We start from the raw sequence: 17,393 nt of genomic DNA on the forward strand, positions 1-17,393 counted from the left end.
AAATACCAACAGAGCATTATGCAATTAAATGTTTTTTTGCCTTCATTTAATATTCACTTATTATTCCTACTTATTAGTCCAATTCCAAGTTATTCACTTATTGTTCCCACTGAATTTAGACTAAAGGAAAAATACTCACTATATGAATTTATACTGGCCTGCATAAAATTTTATCCAATAGAAGAGAATATATGTAGCCCAGGGTTGAACTGTAGAGTCCTTGGTGCTCTCTGAGCTTGGTTGTTTGCTTGCAGACATTTCATTACCCAACTAGGTATCATCATCAATGCCAGTGAGGGTGGGGTTTGCTCCCTGTTTATATGCAGTCACTTGCCTTGCCAATGTTGGTAGGGTGAGGTTTTCTCCTTGGTAGCTCCTTGATTAGGGTATTGTTTTCTGCCTGATTGTTTGCCTGGTGTTAATCCCTGCTTATCTGGGTGTTGGCTACTGGAGAGGATGTGTTTTGGTCTTTTTGTTTCCTTCTTAGCTTTTTTATTGTCTCTTGAATGGTCTGTAAATATGGTTTATTTCTATGTGTTCATTGATGGCTGATTTGTCTGAATGCCAAGCTTCCAGAATTCTCTAGTGTTTTTGGATTTAGATTGGTTTAGGATGCTCACAGATTTCCAGTTGAAATTATGGTTGAGTCTGTCCCTGTGTTATGAGATTAAGGAGTTTTCAACGTGTTTTCTGACTGCTAGTTGGTGTTCATGGATGCACTCTGCTATCTACTGACTGGCTGTAACTGGCTGTTACAGGCCTTACACTGCATGTTGTAGATGACTCATTTTTCTTCTTGGGCTACTGGGTCTTTTGGTTTTCTTAAGCTGTTTTGGAGGACTTTGGTTGGTTTGTAGGCCATGGTAATGCCATGCGGTTGTAATACTCTGTTGGTTGGTTCTGAGATGTTTTTGATGTATGGTACTGTTTACTTTTTCATAACTTGTGATGGTTAGGACTCCACATAAAATTTTATTCCTATATACACCCTCTTCAAGCATTAAACTGATGAAAGATACAATCTAAGTGCATCCTGTGATTGAACAGAGGGGTAATTGCATAAGGAAATGGAGACCTATAACTGTGCATTGCTTTCTCTGAGCAACAATGTTTTCTGGAAGATATGAATCTGCTTGCCATAGCAAGTTGTTTGTTATAGTGATTGTACTAGGACTTGTTTAATATTACTTACTGGAAGCTTTTCAGAACAGGAGCTTGACAGTAAAATGCACTTTATTTGCATTCTTCAACAAACAAAAGAATCCTTGAATGACAGCTCCCTTTTTTTTTTTATCCTTTTTTCTTTGAGTGTGTTGTAATGGGGAATTCAGGTTAAATGTGTGCCTTTTATAGTTCCTCTCCAACAGTGCTTGAAGGATAGCGCTTAGCTTGATGCACTGAGCAGTCTATGGATATAGGAAATGCTACTATCACTTTTTTTTAATGTTTCCTTCCAGGTTTTCTCAGCCTAGTATCATTGAATGCTTGTGTGTCTTTAAGGGGCTGTAATGAGACTGTTGGAATTTGGGCACATTTTGGACAAAGGCATGTTTATCTCTGGGTAAAATAGGTTGAACTTTATTTTCCAAGAGACCACTTAATACTGGACTGCTTATTGTCAATTAGGACTGGAATAGAGACGGATCCTCCAGTATCTAAAGGAAAAAAAATACCACAAATAGATCCTTGTACATAGATATAATGGAATGTGAGAATGTCCTTGGAAGGCAGTAAATAGGGACAGCAGGACATCTGAACTTTCAGACTTGCAAGATTGATGTCAGCCCTCCCAGGTAAACCAGACAGGAAACACAAACAGATAAGCTACTTCTACCTTATTGTTAGGCTACATTAACAGAGTCTTGCAAGTCTGAAAGTACAAATGTCCTGCTGTTCCTATTTACCATCTGATCAATTAGGGTGGGTCCTTTCTAAGTCTTTTTCTCTGCCTGTTACTCAGTTGCAGGCTCCTCCCCATTTCATCTGACCATTCCCTAGGCAGCATCTCTTCCCCCTGTCTTCCAAGGTCATTCTCACATTCCATTATAATAGATGAAATCCTAACTAAAAATGTGCCAGTGGGAAAGGATTAAGATGAGGCGAGTCATAAATGACTTCTGCAAGTTGAAAACCCCTTCTGACATCTGACTCCAAAATCTGTCAATGGGGAGTTTGGTCAATAGGACAGCTGAGAATGATGTAGAGGACTAGAGCAAGGGAGAAGGTAAACTGTACAACATCCAAACTGCAGCCAAAATACAAAGACAATATAATACTGCAGACAGATCGGCAAGCTGAGGGTTAACGTATCTGAATTTTGGTTATTTGGGGGTTACATAGGACTGGGCTACCTGTTTGCAACATAACAAGTATCTGGTTCAAAGCATGGAGTTGAGATCCAATTTTCTATTTCTTAATCATATGATAGGTCTAGGTAAAGATTTAATCTCACACAATTTCTACTGAATGGTCAAAGAAGTACTTTCTTAATGTTAAACTGTGGCATTTGCTATAACAAGATATAGTATGGTTTTGAAAGGGATTAAGACACAGTGGCTATTCATTGTAATGTATTAGCAATATCACCAAGTCAGCAAATGCTATGGTGGTTGGGCAACGTTGACCTTCGGGGTTTAGTGACCATGGTCTAGACAGCGGATTTCCAGACATTTCATTGGCAATTGTGGCTGGCATCTTTAGAGGCAAGGTGGTCTGCTACGCAGCATCTAGAACATAGTCACTAAACCGTGAAGCTCAACACTGCCCAACAGATACCAGCTATGAAAGCCTACGCTGTGGTGGTCATTTGCAAGCCCTGCATTTGGGCTTCATCTGGTTGGTCACTGTAAAAGCAGAATGCTGGTATTTGGTCTGATCCAGCATAACTCTGTTTATGTTCCTCAAATGTTACCTATGCTTTTGAATTATTATAGATTATTGTTTTATGATTGGCCAAAATCCACTTGGCATCTTTTTTTAATCTAATGGAAAGGCAAAATGCAAAGTTTTCAGTAACATCCAAACTTTATGAGAAGCCAACTTCACTTTAGTCATATTATACTGTTATGACTTTGGGGACTTACATTTATACAGGATGTATGGTGAAAAAGGTCAAAATATCTTATCTTAATCAAGTAATTGTGATTTCTCCCCATCACTCTAGAACACCAGTTAGCAAGTAAAGATGAGAAACCTATAAAAAGTATTGTTCTCAGCTCAGTATCAGAATTCAGCATCACAGATGTGCCATCTAAGGATACCAAAGATGACAGAAAACTGTCGGACTCTACTACATCTTCATTATCATCACTTCAGAAATGTGGAACACAGTTCAGCTATGCATCAGGCCATGAAAGAGACAGTAATGGTACGTTTTGCCAATGAAGCAGATTTTTTAAAATGTTCTATATAAATGCCCTATAATTATCCTCAGTTATATACATCAAAAAAGAAATAGAGCTTTGGAGATGGGTTTGACATTCCATTTCGTGGAGGTTAGATACCGTGTGATTCAGGTTTAGATGAACTGGATTTGTGGGTCTGAAGCCCTCAAGCCCCACAGGCAAACCTGAAAGCCAACTTGTTCGTATTGCAATGGGGAAACCACAGGCAAGACAGTTTGGGAGAGGAAGTGATGTTGATATTTTACTCATGCTTTTGTCTGAATATGTGCCTAGGCAAAATATTCTCACAGCAATGAGGGAAATTCAAATTTGTGTACTTTTCTTCCTCTTGACATCCTGCAGAGCCAAATGAGGGAAAATGCACAAGACCATTTGGGGAGTTTTCTCATGTGCATAAAGTATGAATGAAGATTTGTTATTTTAAATGCTATACAATCTTAGTTTGGGAGCCTTATGAAAGCAACCTGTAATTTTTTTTTAATGAAGATCGGCTATTATAAATACAATTTTCAGGAGTAATTGAATGGACCAAACTAAGAAGGTATAGTAGATGGTGTTTCAAAAGCATTTTATATTGAACAGGTTGATCAACAAAGGAAAACCTTTAGGAAAAATATGGTAAGCCAACAGAGGAAACCTTCATTATCATTATTTATTTATTTAATGGTTGTTTAGGGCTATCCAGCTTGAACAGTGTGACTCTCAGTGGCATACAGCAATAAACGAAAAGAACCGCATAGCATTAAAAGCACACCCAATATATAAAATATAATATTTGGCAACCAAATACAATAATGAAACCACCAAAAGGGGACTCACTCAAAAGGATCCAAATGTCTGGGGGGAAATACAAATACTTATATGTGTTCATTAGAAAATAAGGATGTCCTTAGTTAAGGCAGGAAGGAGAGGTAGGATTTTGTCAGTTTTGATCTCATTAAATATGCCCCTCATTTATGAGCATGATAGAGAATAAAAACATTTTGGATCCTACAGGTCCATGGCTCTTCCATGCTTAAGCTCCCAATACCAGCAGAACACCTTTAGTGGGACATCTGTATTGGTGGATTCAAGAAGGATGTCTGGTATATCAGATGGTGGTCTTGGTGGTAGAGCAGCAGCTCCTTGGGGTCTCCTTAGCTGACTCCCTAGAACAACAGCTGCATCCAAGAAAGAGCAAAAAATCATGTCTTACCTTCAAGTATAACAATCTTAATATAATGGAGACTGAGAGAAAAATGTTCTGATATTTCTACCTCTTACCATTTTAGACAAGTGTTGAAAACTATTCGATTCAGAAAGGCATTTTTAAAATGGTGGAATGGGGGGAGTCTTTAATAAAGCTGCATCTTTTTCAGCTTTTTTCTTGGTAGTTTTTTTTCCTTTAACAGGAATCACTGTCATAAACGTGTTACTTATTTCTATAATTACCCAAGTTAAAATGTAAGAAACAGGAGGTTTGAAGAACTCAATCACAGTTTTTAAATCACTTTGAAACCTGAATAGACCTTAGCTTGGTACCAAAAGATGACCAGCATTCAATAAGCCCATTTAGGGTTTGTGTTCCTAGTGTTCCTCATTTGCATAATGAATGCCCACAGGAGGGAATGGCTTCATCAGCCTCCTCCTCCTCCTCCTCCTCCTCCTCCTCCTCCTCCTCCTCCTCCACTGACACCTCACTGAAACATCTACAGAGAGCCCTTTAACATATATATGAGGATTCTGATTTCCCTATTTTGAACCAGTCATGGGCAAAGCCTGGTCTCCTGATTTCAGCTCACTTGCATATTCATTATTTCAGCACAAATCCCTGAAAAAATTTGGAGCTGCAGGCTTCTTCTTAGACAAGGCAGCAAGTCTCCCTGAACACAGAGGGATTTCCTGTTGAGCAAGGATCGGATAACACTGTACTATTTGTTCTTTTATATATTTGTGGGAATATACATTGTCGGATTACCATACAGTTTACCATCTCCCTGCTCTAGCTTGGTGCTACAGTGGTACCTTTTTCTCTTGCTCCTTTCCTGAAGTTTGATCTGTGGATGAAGGAAGGATAAAGTTAATACTGACATTTTCAGTTATTAAAGAACGTCCATTGCCAGACACTTCCTGCGTATAGATAAGTTTCTTCTTCTTTTCCTTGAAAGCTGCTTACATGTCATGTATGCACAACTCACGTGGCTGATTTCTGACAGCAATCCTCTATTTCCTTCCTTGGGAGTCAATTCTACTGTACTCCGTGAGAGTTATTTCTAAGTTGGCATGTATAGGATTATACCGTTACTTATGTAAATGGCTTGGGGTTTTTTGTTTTTCTTTCTTTTTTTTTGGAAGCATATTAAATTATCCCATTCCATCAGAGCTGTGTAAACACTTATGGGTGTAGTTGTTCTTTTATCCTTCACACAAATACTTGGATTTGTGAGCGAATCGCAAGTGACCTGTATTCCTTATACTGCATGCCTGTTTTATGCATATCTGGCTACTTCTGTCAACTTTGCAAGCTGGCAGCGAGGTCTATCCATCGCATTGCTGTTGGAGATTTCAAGATGTTGCAGCTTGCTTGTTTCAACAGCTTGCTTCTGTGTGAATATTTTTAATCATTCTGGCACTGGATTTTATGAATCAGGACAGTAGCATAAACACGGAGAGAGGTTGACAGAGAGATGATCTGGGCCAGTATCAGATCTTAGGGAGTCTAGAAAACCTGTGGGATCGCTATGCCAGCTCTGATGGGTTCCTCTGGAAAGCAATCTAGCAGGGCCCAGTGGCACTCAGAGGTGGTGAGTAGCTACAGCCTTGGCTGGAACTTTTCTTTGCCAACTCCCCACCATCTGAGTAAAAATATAGAGAAAGAAAAAGGGATGGCAATAACTCTCCAAACTCAAGAGTTCCTGCTGCTGCCCTACAGCTTTCCCTTGTATGAGAAAACCTGGTATGTGTCCTTTCACGCTCCTGCCCATTATTAAAGTTGAAATAAAGATAAATGCTATTTTGCAAAGCTGGAAGTATGTTGAATAACATTAAATAAAATGAAATGTGTTACATGACTGTATGTCATGCCCCTGGCATGGGGTTTTATGTGACTTCTCTCCCTCTTCTTGAGGTGGGGGGTGGTGAAACTGCAATTTAGTCAATCTAAGTGAAAACACTAGGATCCCCCCCCCCCCCAGGGAGGGATGGAAGTAATGTAAAACCCCATATGTGGGGGCATGACATAATGTAACATCTTTACTTCTCTGTTCTAAGAGCTTAAGGGAAGATGGATTGTATATACCATTCTAAGAGATCCTATATTTCTCTTCCTGTCACCACTAAACACCAGGATCTGGGTAGCTCCTAAATCCAGTGTTCTATATATAGTCATCCAAAGTACAAAGGTCCATGAGCTCAAGTCGCAGGAGAGGGTTTCAACTCTATAGAATAACATTTGCCACCCAGTTTCATCCCAAATAATGTCCTCACTTTTATTTTAATTCCATTCGTTCTGCTGAAGGTTTCTTGGTTAGCCTTTTTCACTAACTTCCTAATTAATTCACTAACTAATGTCCATTAAACCCTTCCTGTATTCCGAGGACCTTACTCAAAGATGAATGGAAATATGATGTTAGCTTTCATTTATATTGTTGAATACTTAGTATTACATGGTTACTACTTGATATTAAATAGTAAATTCTCTTCAACCCAAAGAATGATATTGATGTATTATTTTTAAGAACACTTCCTGTATCTTGGATTCTTTGTTGAATCTTTTATTTGTCTGATGCATTAATTTCAGCCTGCTGTGGTTTTCTATGGCTGCCTGTGGTCTATGCATATATTGCTTCTGTGTATCCTTAGCTTCCCTCTACCAAGGCCCTCATTTGATTCCTCTCATTGCTTTGCATAATGATGCAAGTCTATGGTAAAAGGAAACTTCATTGAATTTTGTGTCCCACAAAATGTGTTTTAAATGCAAGCTAACTCTTTGATTCTTACACAGGAAAGGTGGAAAATGTTCTAGTAAAGCATTTGGCATACTTTTGGCTTTCAGGTTAAATCTTTCTGATCTTGCTGTTTATAAAGCAGTAGTAGAAAGGATTGTTATTGAATAGTTATCACATCCATCACTAAAATGTAGTAAATTCAGCTCAGTGCAATAAATTACTGTGTTCAAAAGCAACCATTGGGGTCAGATCTATTTTATGGTTTGGAAAATTCCTATTTCCTATGCTGCAGGTGGTAAAGAGTAGCTATTTATTTATTTGGACTTAGTTAAACATTTTGTATGGCCACCAACTTGCAAAATATGACTTTTGGCAGCTCACATCAGATTAAAAAGAAAACAAGATAAACAATAAACGTAACAGAATGACAAGAACAATATAAAATATAAAACAGCACAGAGGCCAAAAGAGCAACATATTCAAAATCCTAAACAATTTTCCAGACAGGCTTACCCAATGTCAGTGTTGTCCAAATTTGGCCATTTTAAGATGAGTGGACTTCAACTCCCAGAATTCCCCAGCCAGCCATGCTGGCTGGGGAATTCTGGGAGTTGAAGTCCACTCATCTTAAAGTGGCCCAAGTTTGGACAACACTGCCCAATGGCTTAATCCAGTGGTGGGAGGAAAAACAGAAGGTCATCGGGGTCAGGGTTGTTCAAATCTTGGGAGGCTATGGTGTTCCAAAGGGCAGGTGCCACAACATAAGGGCATACCTCGTGGATCCCATTAGATGGCATTGTTTCATGGAGGTGTACAAAGCATGTCCAATCTCTTAGATCTCATGGGATGGGGAGACATAATCAGAGAAAGGTTGTCTTGCAAATAACCCACTCTGTGCCATGTAGTGCTTTAGAAGTAATAATCAGTAACTTGAATTACACCTATAGTAAGCCAGTACAGCATGTAAAATGGTAGGATTACATGGGCATACCATAATACACTCATAACTACCTCTGTCACTACATTCTAGATTCAATTGTAACTTCTGGGTGGTCTTTAAGGCCAGCCCCATGTAGAATGTGTTGTAATAGTCCAAGCAGGAGATTATCAAGGCAAGACCTCCCTCCAGGACTGGGAGCAATTGACACATAAAATGGAGTTGTGCAAAGACCCTCTTAGTCATGGCTACCACCTGCTCTTCAAGCAGGGGCTGTGAGTCCAGGATGACCCCCAAATTGTACACCATTTCTGTCTGGGAGAGTACAACCCCTTCCAGAGTTAAAGGTAGAGAATCTCCAGATCCAGATGCAAATCCACAGCCAGTTGTTCTTGCTTGGGTTGACCTGAAGCCTCCTCTTCCCCATCCAGACCCTCACAGCTTCCAGACACCAGGAAAGAACCTTTGTTACCCTGGGTAGAGATGTAAAGCTATATATTATTAGCATACTGGTACTCATCCCTGTGAAGAAATGAAGCTGGGATTGCTGTCTACGCTTGGGAAATCCAGCAGCAGCCAGGCAGAAATGCTTCCCACCCCATTTCCCCAAGCCTCAGCACAACTCATGCTTTTTCCCAAAGAGTTATAAAAGTTTACAGCCCCAGAAACTTGAGAAGATATGGGCTCATTCATTCATTCTCCCACTCACAGTTTACTCACAAGCATCCTCACTAGCATTCCAGCTACCTGGCTACTTGAGCCACACTCTGGTGTTTTCAAAGACGTGCCAACCTCCAGAGGGAGCCTCACCCCACCCACACCCTTAGCTTACAAAAGCAAACATTAAGACAGTGTGTGTGTGTGGTTGTGTAGGAGAAAAGGAGATAGGAAAAAGGCAAGCAGATGGGGAAGCGGGAGGCAACATCTGGAGATTGATAAGGCAGGTGAGAGGACTATCAGGCAACTGCCAGGACCACAAACTATGGTAGGTGGTATATCCTGGTGGGGGTCCTGCCTGGAGCTTGGCTTAGGAGTTCAGCTGGAGTGCCCAAAAGCAGCACTGCTTAAGAGCAGAGTTTGCAGCTTGGCCTGGAGCTCGAACCAGAAAAGGAGCAACCACCCTGAGGCAGCATCTCATCCTCACCAGTGCCAGAACTTTTGGAGGGAGGTCACCTTACAGACTTTGTTGTCTGCCACCTTGCAGACTTTGAGACTTTTGTTTGGTTTAAGGACTGAGTATTAAAGGCTAAGTATTAAAGAGTATTTACGTGGCTACATCAACTTGCAAGATCTAGGAAGGTGGAATTAACCCAGAGCAATAGCCTGTTGTTGGGAAAGGTGTGTGCTACAATAAACCATTGTGTACAGATCTGCTATGTTGTGATATGTTCAGTCCTTGGAAAGCAAAGAGCCCTCACAATCCCCATGCCAATGAATGATCTCACCCAGCAGATTCATGTAGATGTTACCTGGAAAGAAAGTAAAGCCCCAAGGAACTCTATAAAATAGGGGTCTAGGGCTGCCTACAACACTGACTTGAACTGGCCTTGGAAGAAGAAGGAGAGCTACCACAACACCATGTTCCCCACTCCCAGCCCCAAAGGCAATCCAGAAGGATACCATGATAGATAGTATTAAAAGCTGGTGAGAGATCAAGGAGGGCCAGGATGGATGAACTACTCCCATCCTGGTCCTGCCAAAGGTAATTTAGAAGTGCAATCAGTGCCATCCCACTGCTATATACTGGTCCAAAACCTGACTGAAAAGATGGGAAGGTTGGATCCAGGAATGAATTTTTGAGGAGGGAATAGACCATCAGCTCTTTAAAAGCTGATAGAACCACTCCTCCCTCAAGGACTGCCACCACTGTCTAGATCCACCCACAAGTCATCTCCTGAGAGGCCTTAATCATCCAGGAGGGGCATGGTCACTGCATTTATAGCCTAAGGATTGTGTCTTCTTCTTTAGGACCAATAGACTCAGACTCTTCTCAGACAACCACACTAGATCATGCCTCGGTCCACTCCAAAGGACCTGTGCAGCTTGACTCCAACTCATAGTCCAAGTGGTTTTATCTGACAAATGTCTTAAAAGACTTCACAGGAACCCTGCAGATGTTCCTCAGGAGGGACTGGGTCACCTTGAACAGGCCACTGGCTGGCTATATGTCAACATGATAAGAGCAGAGAAATGATCATTGCTACAGCTACTCTGAAAGAGATGAAGAGACAAACCAATGCTGCTGCCAGTCAGATAAGAATTGTGACCAGTTCCATCACTGTTGCCAACGCAGCACCCCAGAGCCTTATATGTTCGTTTGTCAAACTCAGCAGGCTGCACAGTTCCATAAAGACTATGGAACCATCCAACACTAAAACTAGTAAGAACAATACAACAAAGAACAAAGTGCTGTACATCTAGAAGAAAAGACTAACATCAGAGTTCATCATTCCTAAACCTTCCACCAATCAGCATTTGAGTAGTGGGGCTGCCAGCTCAGTACCACATACTGCCCAACAGCACTTCAGCTGCCACTTCTCCATCAGTTCATCCATGGTCTAGATCAGTGTTTCTCAACCTTGACAGCTTGAAGATGGGTGGACTTCAACTCCCAGAATTCCCCAGCTAGCATGCTGGCTGGGGAATTCTGGGAGTTGAAGTCCACCCTCTTCAAGTTGCCAAGGTTGAGAAACACTAGTGTAGGTGGCCATGTAGCCCTGTTCAGGCCTAGATTTCCCATCCCTGCCACTCAAGAGGCTGCTCCAGAGACTCCACCCTCTACCAACTCCTGCGGTTACCAAAAGCCTTCACCATGCTAACTTGCTGCCCAAAGGAGGGTCTCTGAATCTTCCTTAGGACCTTGCAACCTCCACATGTACACATCATTCCTACCCAACCACTCTTAAGGCCTATCCCAAGTAGACATATGCCCTTGGTGGCAATGTAAAAAATTTTTTTAAATCCCTATCTAGTCAATCCACTTCTATTCACTGACTGCTGTGAAAGCCACTTGCTCTTTCTTTTCTTTCTTTGCCCAGTTGGATTTTGTTTTTTCCTTTCAATTGAAAAGTTTTTTGACTGGTGTGGGTCTTCCAGGCTATGTGGCCGTGTTCTGGAAGTTTTGTTTCCTAACGTTTCACCAGCACCTGTGACCGGCATCTTCAGAGTGCAGGAGCACAGACAGGAGCAGTACTCTCTGTGCCCAGGGTGATGTGACCCTTTTGTGGGTATTTATAGAGATCTGGGGGGAAGGGGGATTGGGGGTGTGTGGGGGTTGGGTTACTGAGTGGCTGCTTGTTTTGGTGTCAGAATCTGTGTGTATCTTCCTGGGGATTAGGCAGGGTTTTTTCTTCTATTGAATTGTTAACGAGGGGCTGCTGGGGGTGATTAGCAAGTTCATTGTGTGAACTGTTCACATGTCACATGTCCTCTGAAGATGCCGGTCACAGGTGCTGGCGAAACATTAGGAAACAAAACTTCCAGAACACGGCCACATAGCCCGGAAGACCCACACCAGTCATCGTATGCCGGCCGTGAAAGCCTTCAACAATACAGAAAACATTTTTCTTTATTTCTTTCCACATTGTATTTTCTTATTTCCTTCAGAGTGATGATTGGCTTTCAGCCACCATGGGAATTCTTCTGCATCTGTATTTTTTTTTCACTTTAATTCTTTATTGTCTTTAATCATCTTCCTACTCTTCTAAATGCTTCAGAGTTATTTATCAGGACACCTTGTCCTGCTGTCACTGGTGCCACAATTAGTTTTATGGTGGAAAAATTTGGTGACACTGACTTAAAAAGCTCCCAGATGTTATGAAAGAAGCAGTCATATATCCCGGCACCTCAGCAAGGGTCTTATATTGAAGAGATTCAACAATAGAAAAACTCTCCCAAATACTCAACCAGTTTCTGGGATTGTTTAGTTTAAACATTAGCCAAGCATTTGTTGAATGTAAATGTTTAATTTAAATATTAGCCAGGGCTAATGACCAAGTAATCAGAACCAGCTTCAATCAGAACAGCCTATAAACTATATAAACAAACAAACAAGCAACATGCTTGATTTATTAAACTATGTGTCTAACTAAAACAGTCCCCTGAGATTACTTATTACAATTCACACATAATACAAGGAAGGAGCATGGTTCAATGCATTTCCTTCAGTGGTCTTAGCGGAGAGAAGCAAAGGCATCCCATTTAAATTCAGACTTTGCCCATGTGGTAAAAGACTCAGTGAAACCACCAAATGTGTTTTACTATACCATTCATTTTATGTTGACACTCGCTGTGAGCTGTTAAGCCCACACCTAATTAAATATCCTGGTCATTCTGACTAGTTTTGCTTAATACATTTACTTTCAGGTTCAAATGATTCAATTTCCTTAAGTGTGGCCAAATTTTGTCACATTATATGTAAGATGTGCAGCAGTTTGATTGGTTTACATAATTGGTTAATCAATATCAGTTTTTATGTCTGTAAGGTGCTTTATGGACTGGTTATTGATCACTATAAAAATTTACTCTCTGTTCTGTGATATACATGTGTATTGATTTACAGACAGAGCGTGATCACCTAGAAAGGCTTTAAGCATCCAACAAATGCCTTAAACCCATGATTTTTCAAAAAAGATTTTTGTAAGAATTTTTTCATCTGTTTCAATGACTTTCACTTTGAATTCTGTTGAGAGTAAAGCTCCGTGGAAGCTCATGGAACTGCCTTCTTTATTCTACTGAAACACTAACGAAAGTTATTTATAGACTGCATTTATGGAAAGGGTAGTTAAGTTATTCCCTGCCACCCACACCCAGGATGAGCTGAAAGAAAAAAATAATGATAAACACAGGACAAAAATCCTATACAAATCCCAGCTTCTCTGCTTTGTCAGCCTAGGGTTGCAGCTTTGGCTAAAACAAATACTGGAAATCCCATATTCCCAGTAAATAACTACTTGTGATATTTATCCTTCAAAAATCAATTGCCTGTAAAATAAGATATCCCATTGGTTTCCATCTACATATGGCAGCCATTATCTCACACAGACAAACCACTTGCACACACTGAGCACAGGCACACACAAAAACACATTCCCCTTCCTCCATTCAGCCGAAACAGTAAAGAAGCAGAAGAAGGAGATGGAAACCGAAATGGAGATAGGGGGAAGTAAAGGCATGGGTGCGCTGGATGGAGAAGATAAAGACAAAAGAAGAAGTGTATTGGAGGTACAAAATTGGACCGAGACGAATAAAGGGAAGAGGTAACTGGACAGGGAAGAAAAGAGAAAGATGCTGAGGTTACAGAAACAGTTAGATTCACCAGGCAAATCCAAAACAGTAGCTAATCTTCAAAGGTATTGATGCCTTGAGACAGTGTCTTCTTGGTTTTCAATAGCTTCTTCTATTGTTATCAGCAAATGTAAGAGGACTCCCTGAATTTGGAGGCAACTATTTGTGGGGAAAGATAAATGTAAATATGGAAGAAGTGTTAGGCATGCACTACAGCAACAATGCACACCTTGAAGCCCAGGGCTATATGTAATTCTCAAATGATGAAGTTTCTCCCAATTATTCCAAAGGCACAAAATTGCCACTTTCAATGCAAAAGAATGATGAAACAAAAGCCATGTAGTGTAGTCACATTACCTAAATTAATTATATTTAATTTAGTTAAGATTAAGTATTAAGTCACTTTTAGTCCAGCATTCTGATCTATGTAGGAATTCATATCAAAGCATCTCTGTCAGATGGCTATTCAGCCTCTGCTTGAATGTATGATATGATCAGGGAACCTCCTATCTCTCTGAGTAGTTTATTTCAGTTTTGACTGTTAGAAGCCTATCTGTTGTCCTAGACCTTCTTTGTTCTGGCCTACTTCAGAGTGCGTTCTGACCAATTTTTCAGAATGGCATGTCAATGAAACTTCAAGGGCACCCTCCTCCACAAGATGTGCATTCTTTTGGCCGAATATGGAACAATAAAGAAGAGAAACCTTATATTGGCTTCTATGGACTAAAAACATGTGTTCCAACTTTAGGTAGCCATGGGTAGCATGGATGTAACTTTGCAGAACTAAGTGAAATATATATTAGCCAATAGGAAACATGGGGACAAATGAGATTTACTTGGACAAAAAATACAAAATAAAAAATAAATTTAAAAAAACCTGTTGTAAATAGTAGAGCACACTTTAAAATTGTAATTCATACATAAATCTTGATAAAAGAGAATGAAATCTTGGTTTGGGAAATAATCACAAAGACTAAAATGCAACCAAATTAAATACACAGGTGAAATATCAAACAAATGTTTGGTGCAACTTAATGATACAATTGGAATAAAGAATTTAACTCACTTTGCAGAAATGATTCAGTTCACATCATCCAGAAATATTGATGGAAATTTCTTCAAAAATGGGACAATTTGGATCAGCTGCTGGCTAGGAGACATTGTGGTATAAAGCAAGACTGGACTGACAGTCAAAACAACTGGGATCAAAAAATGTAGAGTGAAGTCACAACATTATTAAATGTAGTTCTTTTTGTAATCATTAATCTACTAATGTAGAGGGGAGATCATTGCTTTTATTGAGATAGATCCAGTAATAATTTTCTTTTTTTGTGTGTGAGCAGCCAGGCAGGCAGAACAGAAAACAGAAGGTCTGCATCTATACTGCTGCAGTTTGTGGCTAATTTATTTTCAAATATAGGAATGAATGGATAGGAATGAATGCTCAATTGCTAATATTTATTGTTTATTAAACATTTCTCATTTAAATACTGGGAGGGGGAGGAAGAAGAGAATGGGTTATACAAGCAGATCTTGCAAAAAGTGTTATATCCATTACACAGTTTCATGGCATGTGCTCTGATGGGGATTTAAAAGCATCTTTAATGTAAGGCACAGTGTATGTGCTGGAACATCACTTTCTTATTAAAATGTTGTCTTTTTGTGTGGTCCTGCAAATAATGGGTAAAACCTTAAGAGCAATATCCATTCTCTGATTAAAATTATGCAGATGCCAACAAGGTTAATAAACTAAGGAACGTGCATATTATTAAGAAAACAGATCTTACATTTCAAGTAAGAATTGAAAAGATGCTTAACTTCGGATTTGATATTCTTCTGAGTGCCAAACTGGGGGGGGGGGGCGGGGGGAAGGAAGAACTTAATAAATATGTTACCTAAAAGAGAACTTTAATTACACCATGGACTACTGGATAAAATGATTACATTTTCTACACTGTAAATTTCATACAATTAAATGCAGTAGTGTCACCTTATAACATGTTTCAATTTGATAATTATTTCAGTTCATTTACTCAGAAAAAAATATAAGCATGAATTTACTTAGTATCTCCCAAATCTAGTCATTTTCATTCTCTCAGACTGACTTGGAAGTTACTTGTGCTTGTCTGAACTTAAATAGATCCCTGACAAATTTAGATAAGTATTAAAATTGATAATATTATGGATGATAGCTTACTAATAAAAATTAATTCAATGCTGTGCTTCTTAGTGTTATTATCTGATATTATAAAACTAGATTTTAATGCAATATTTGGGATGCTCAAGGAGGCTTTTGACTGACAGAAAGCTCCTAGCGATGAGCTGCTTTTTTATTCTGATGTTAAGGTGGTTATTGATATATAATTTGACTTCTGTTGAGAAATGCTCATCAAAGGGTGTTTATCAATGCCAGTGAGCCAAATGGTAACTCCTATCGTGTTCATGATTGGGAAGGATGGTTCAGGTCTAAGCAAGTGGTAAACACATGATGGTAATGGTCAGTACACTCAGCTTAAAATGGATCAGACATTTTCCCATTGTGACAATGTATGTTTATGCACCTAATTGCAACATCCATTCCTGTTTGCCTTTCAAAATGTTGTCCCATGGCTAAATAAAGGCCAATAACTCTTGCTCCCTGGGATTTTTGCAAACTTATTAGAAGACTTAAGATGCAGTTAAGATTCTTGGAATCTTCTTTCAGGAGCCATAAATGAGCCATTCTCATTTAAACAGCAAAACTCTTCGGCTGTCAATCCTTGCAAAAAAAAAAAAAAATTAGTCTCCAATTCTGATATGGCACTCATGAGCACTAATGCTCCCTATAGTACTTTCCTTGGCACAAGAATTTAATTTAACTTAATTTAATTTAATTTAATTGAGTCTTTTAATTTAATGTTCTGTATGACATCTCCTTTAACAACTTATTTTATTTTTTAAAATGGGAAGTTCGTATGCACACAGTCAAGGAGACATTACAAGTATAGTAAATGGAGATCAGGAATCAGGAGGCCAGCATGTGGGGGGAAAGGGTTTAAGCCACATGATGGAGTGATCCTGACCAAGGCTGCCCTGCCAGATAGATAAATGTCTGCTACCTATACTTTCCTTTCATAATCTTTCTTTATATATTAGTTCAGTTTCTAAGGCAGCAATAAATAAGATCCCTTTAGCTAAGAGGGACTTACTGCTATGTAATTACATTTAGCTTGTGCTGGGAAATGTTTCTGGTGATTCGTAGCATGAGAAGTGTGTAAATCCTTTATTTATTTGTTTTAATGTGAAGAATCTATCATGACGCTCTTGTGAATCTTACTCTTTGTACTTTTCCCTTTGCAAACAGATGAATGTGCCACACTCATCCTGGCCTGCTTGTTCTGCCAGTTTTGGGAGTTTCTGTTCATGTTGCCTGACGTCTGTGAAAATTGGCTGATCAATATGTGCTGCCCTTCCCATAGATATCGCCAAACATCAAGCGATGCCCCCAACAACGGCGACTGCAGCTGCAACTGTGACATTGACTGCAGCGTCCTTGAGTCTTGTCACGAAAGTGGGGAATGTCTTGAACTGGCTCTGGAAGTCTCCCAAGTCTGTTATCACTAAAGTAAAAATCCTGGTGGGGTTCCCTCGAACCAAAGGATAGATTGATTTAAATCATAGTAGCAACAATAATACTCATGTTTGCCAGCTTGAACTGTCAAAATGCATCTTGTTTTAAATCCTGTACAGTTGGTATAGTTTATGCCCCCCTCCCCTCAAATTCAGGATTTTCTGGATGGGAAGAAGAAATGAGAAACTGCCTTGTAATGGGTTTTAAGAATTGTATATGCAATATTCCAG

At 39.6% G+C, this 17,393-nt stretch overlaps 1 protein-coding gene across 1 annotated transcript in view; it reads left to right on the forward strand.

Moving 5' to 3' along the window:
* Positions 1–17,156, forward strand: part of MDFIC2 (MyoD family inhibitor domain containing 2) — an 85,282-nt gene extending 68,126 nt beyond the window's left edge. Inside the window, exons 5-6 of the mRNA XM_088134791.1 lie at positions 3,164–3,367; positions 16,897–17,156. Coding sequence (XP_087990917.1) covers positions 3,164–3,367; positions 16,897–17,156 — 464 coding nt within the window. The remainder of the gene's footprint in view (positions 1–3,163; positions 3,368–16,896) is intronic.
* The last annotated feature ends 237 nt before the right edge of the window (positions 17,157–17,393 follow it).

Source organism: Python bivittatus, unplaced genomic scaffold, assembly GCF_059951505.1.
Source record: "Python bivittatus isolate LINGU-HERP-01145 unplaced genomic scaffold, Pbiv_v1 ctg000080_np1212, whole genome shotgun sequence".
NCBI classification, from domain to species: Eukaryota; Metazoa; Chordata; class Lepidosauria; order Squamata; family Pythonidae; genus Python; species Python bivittatus.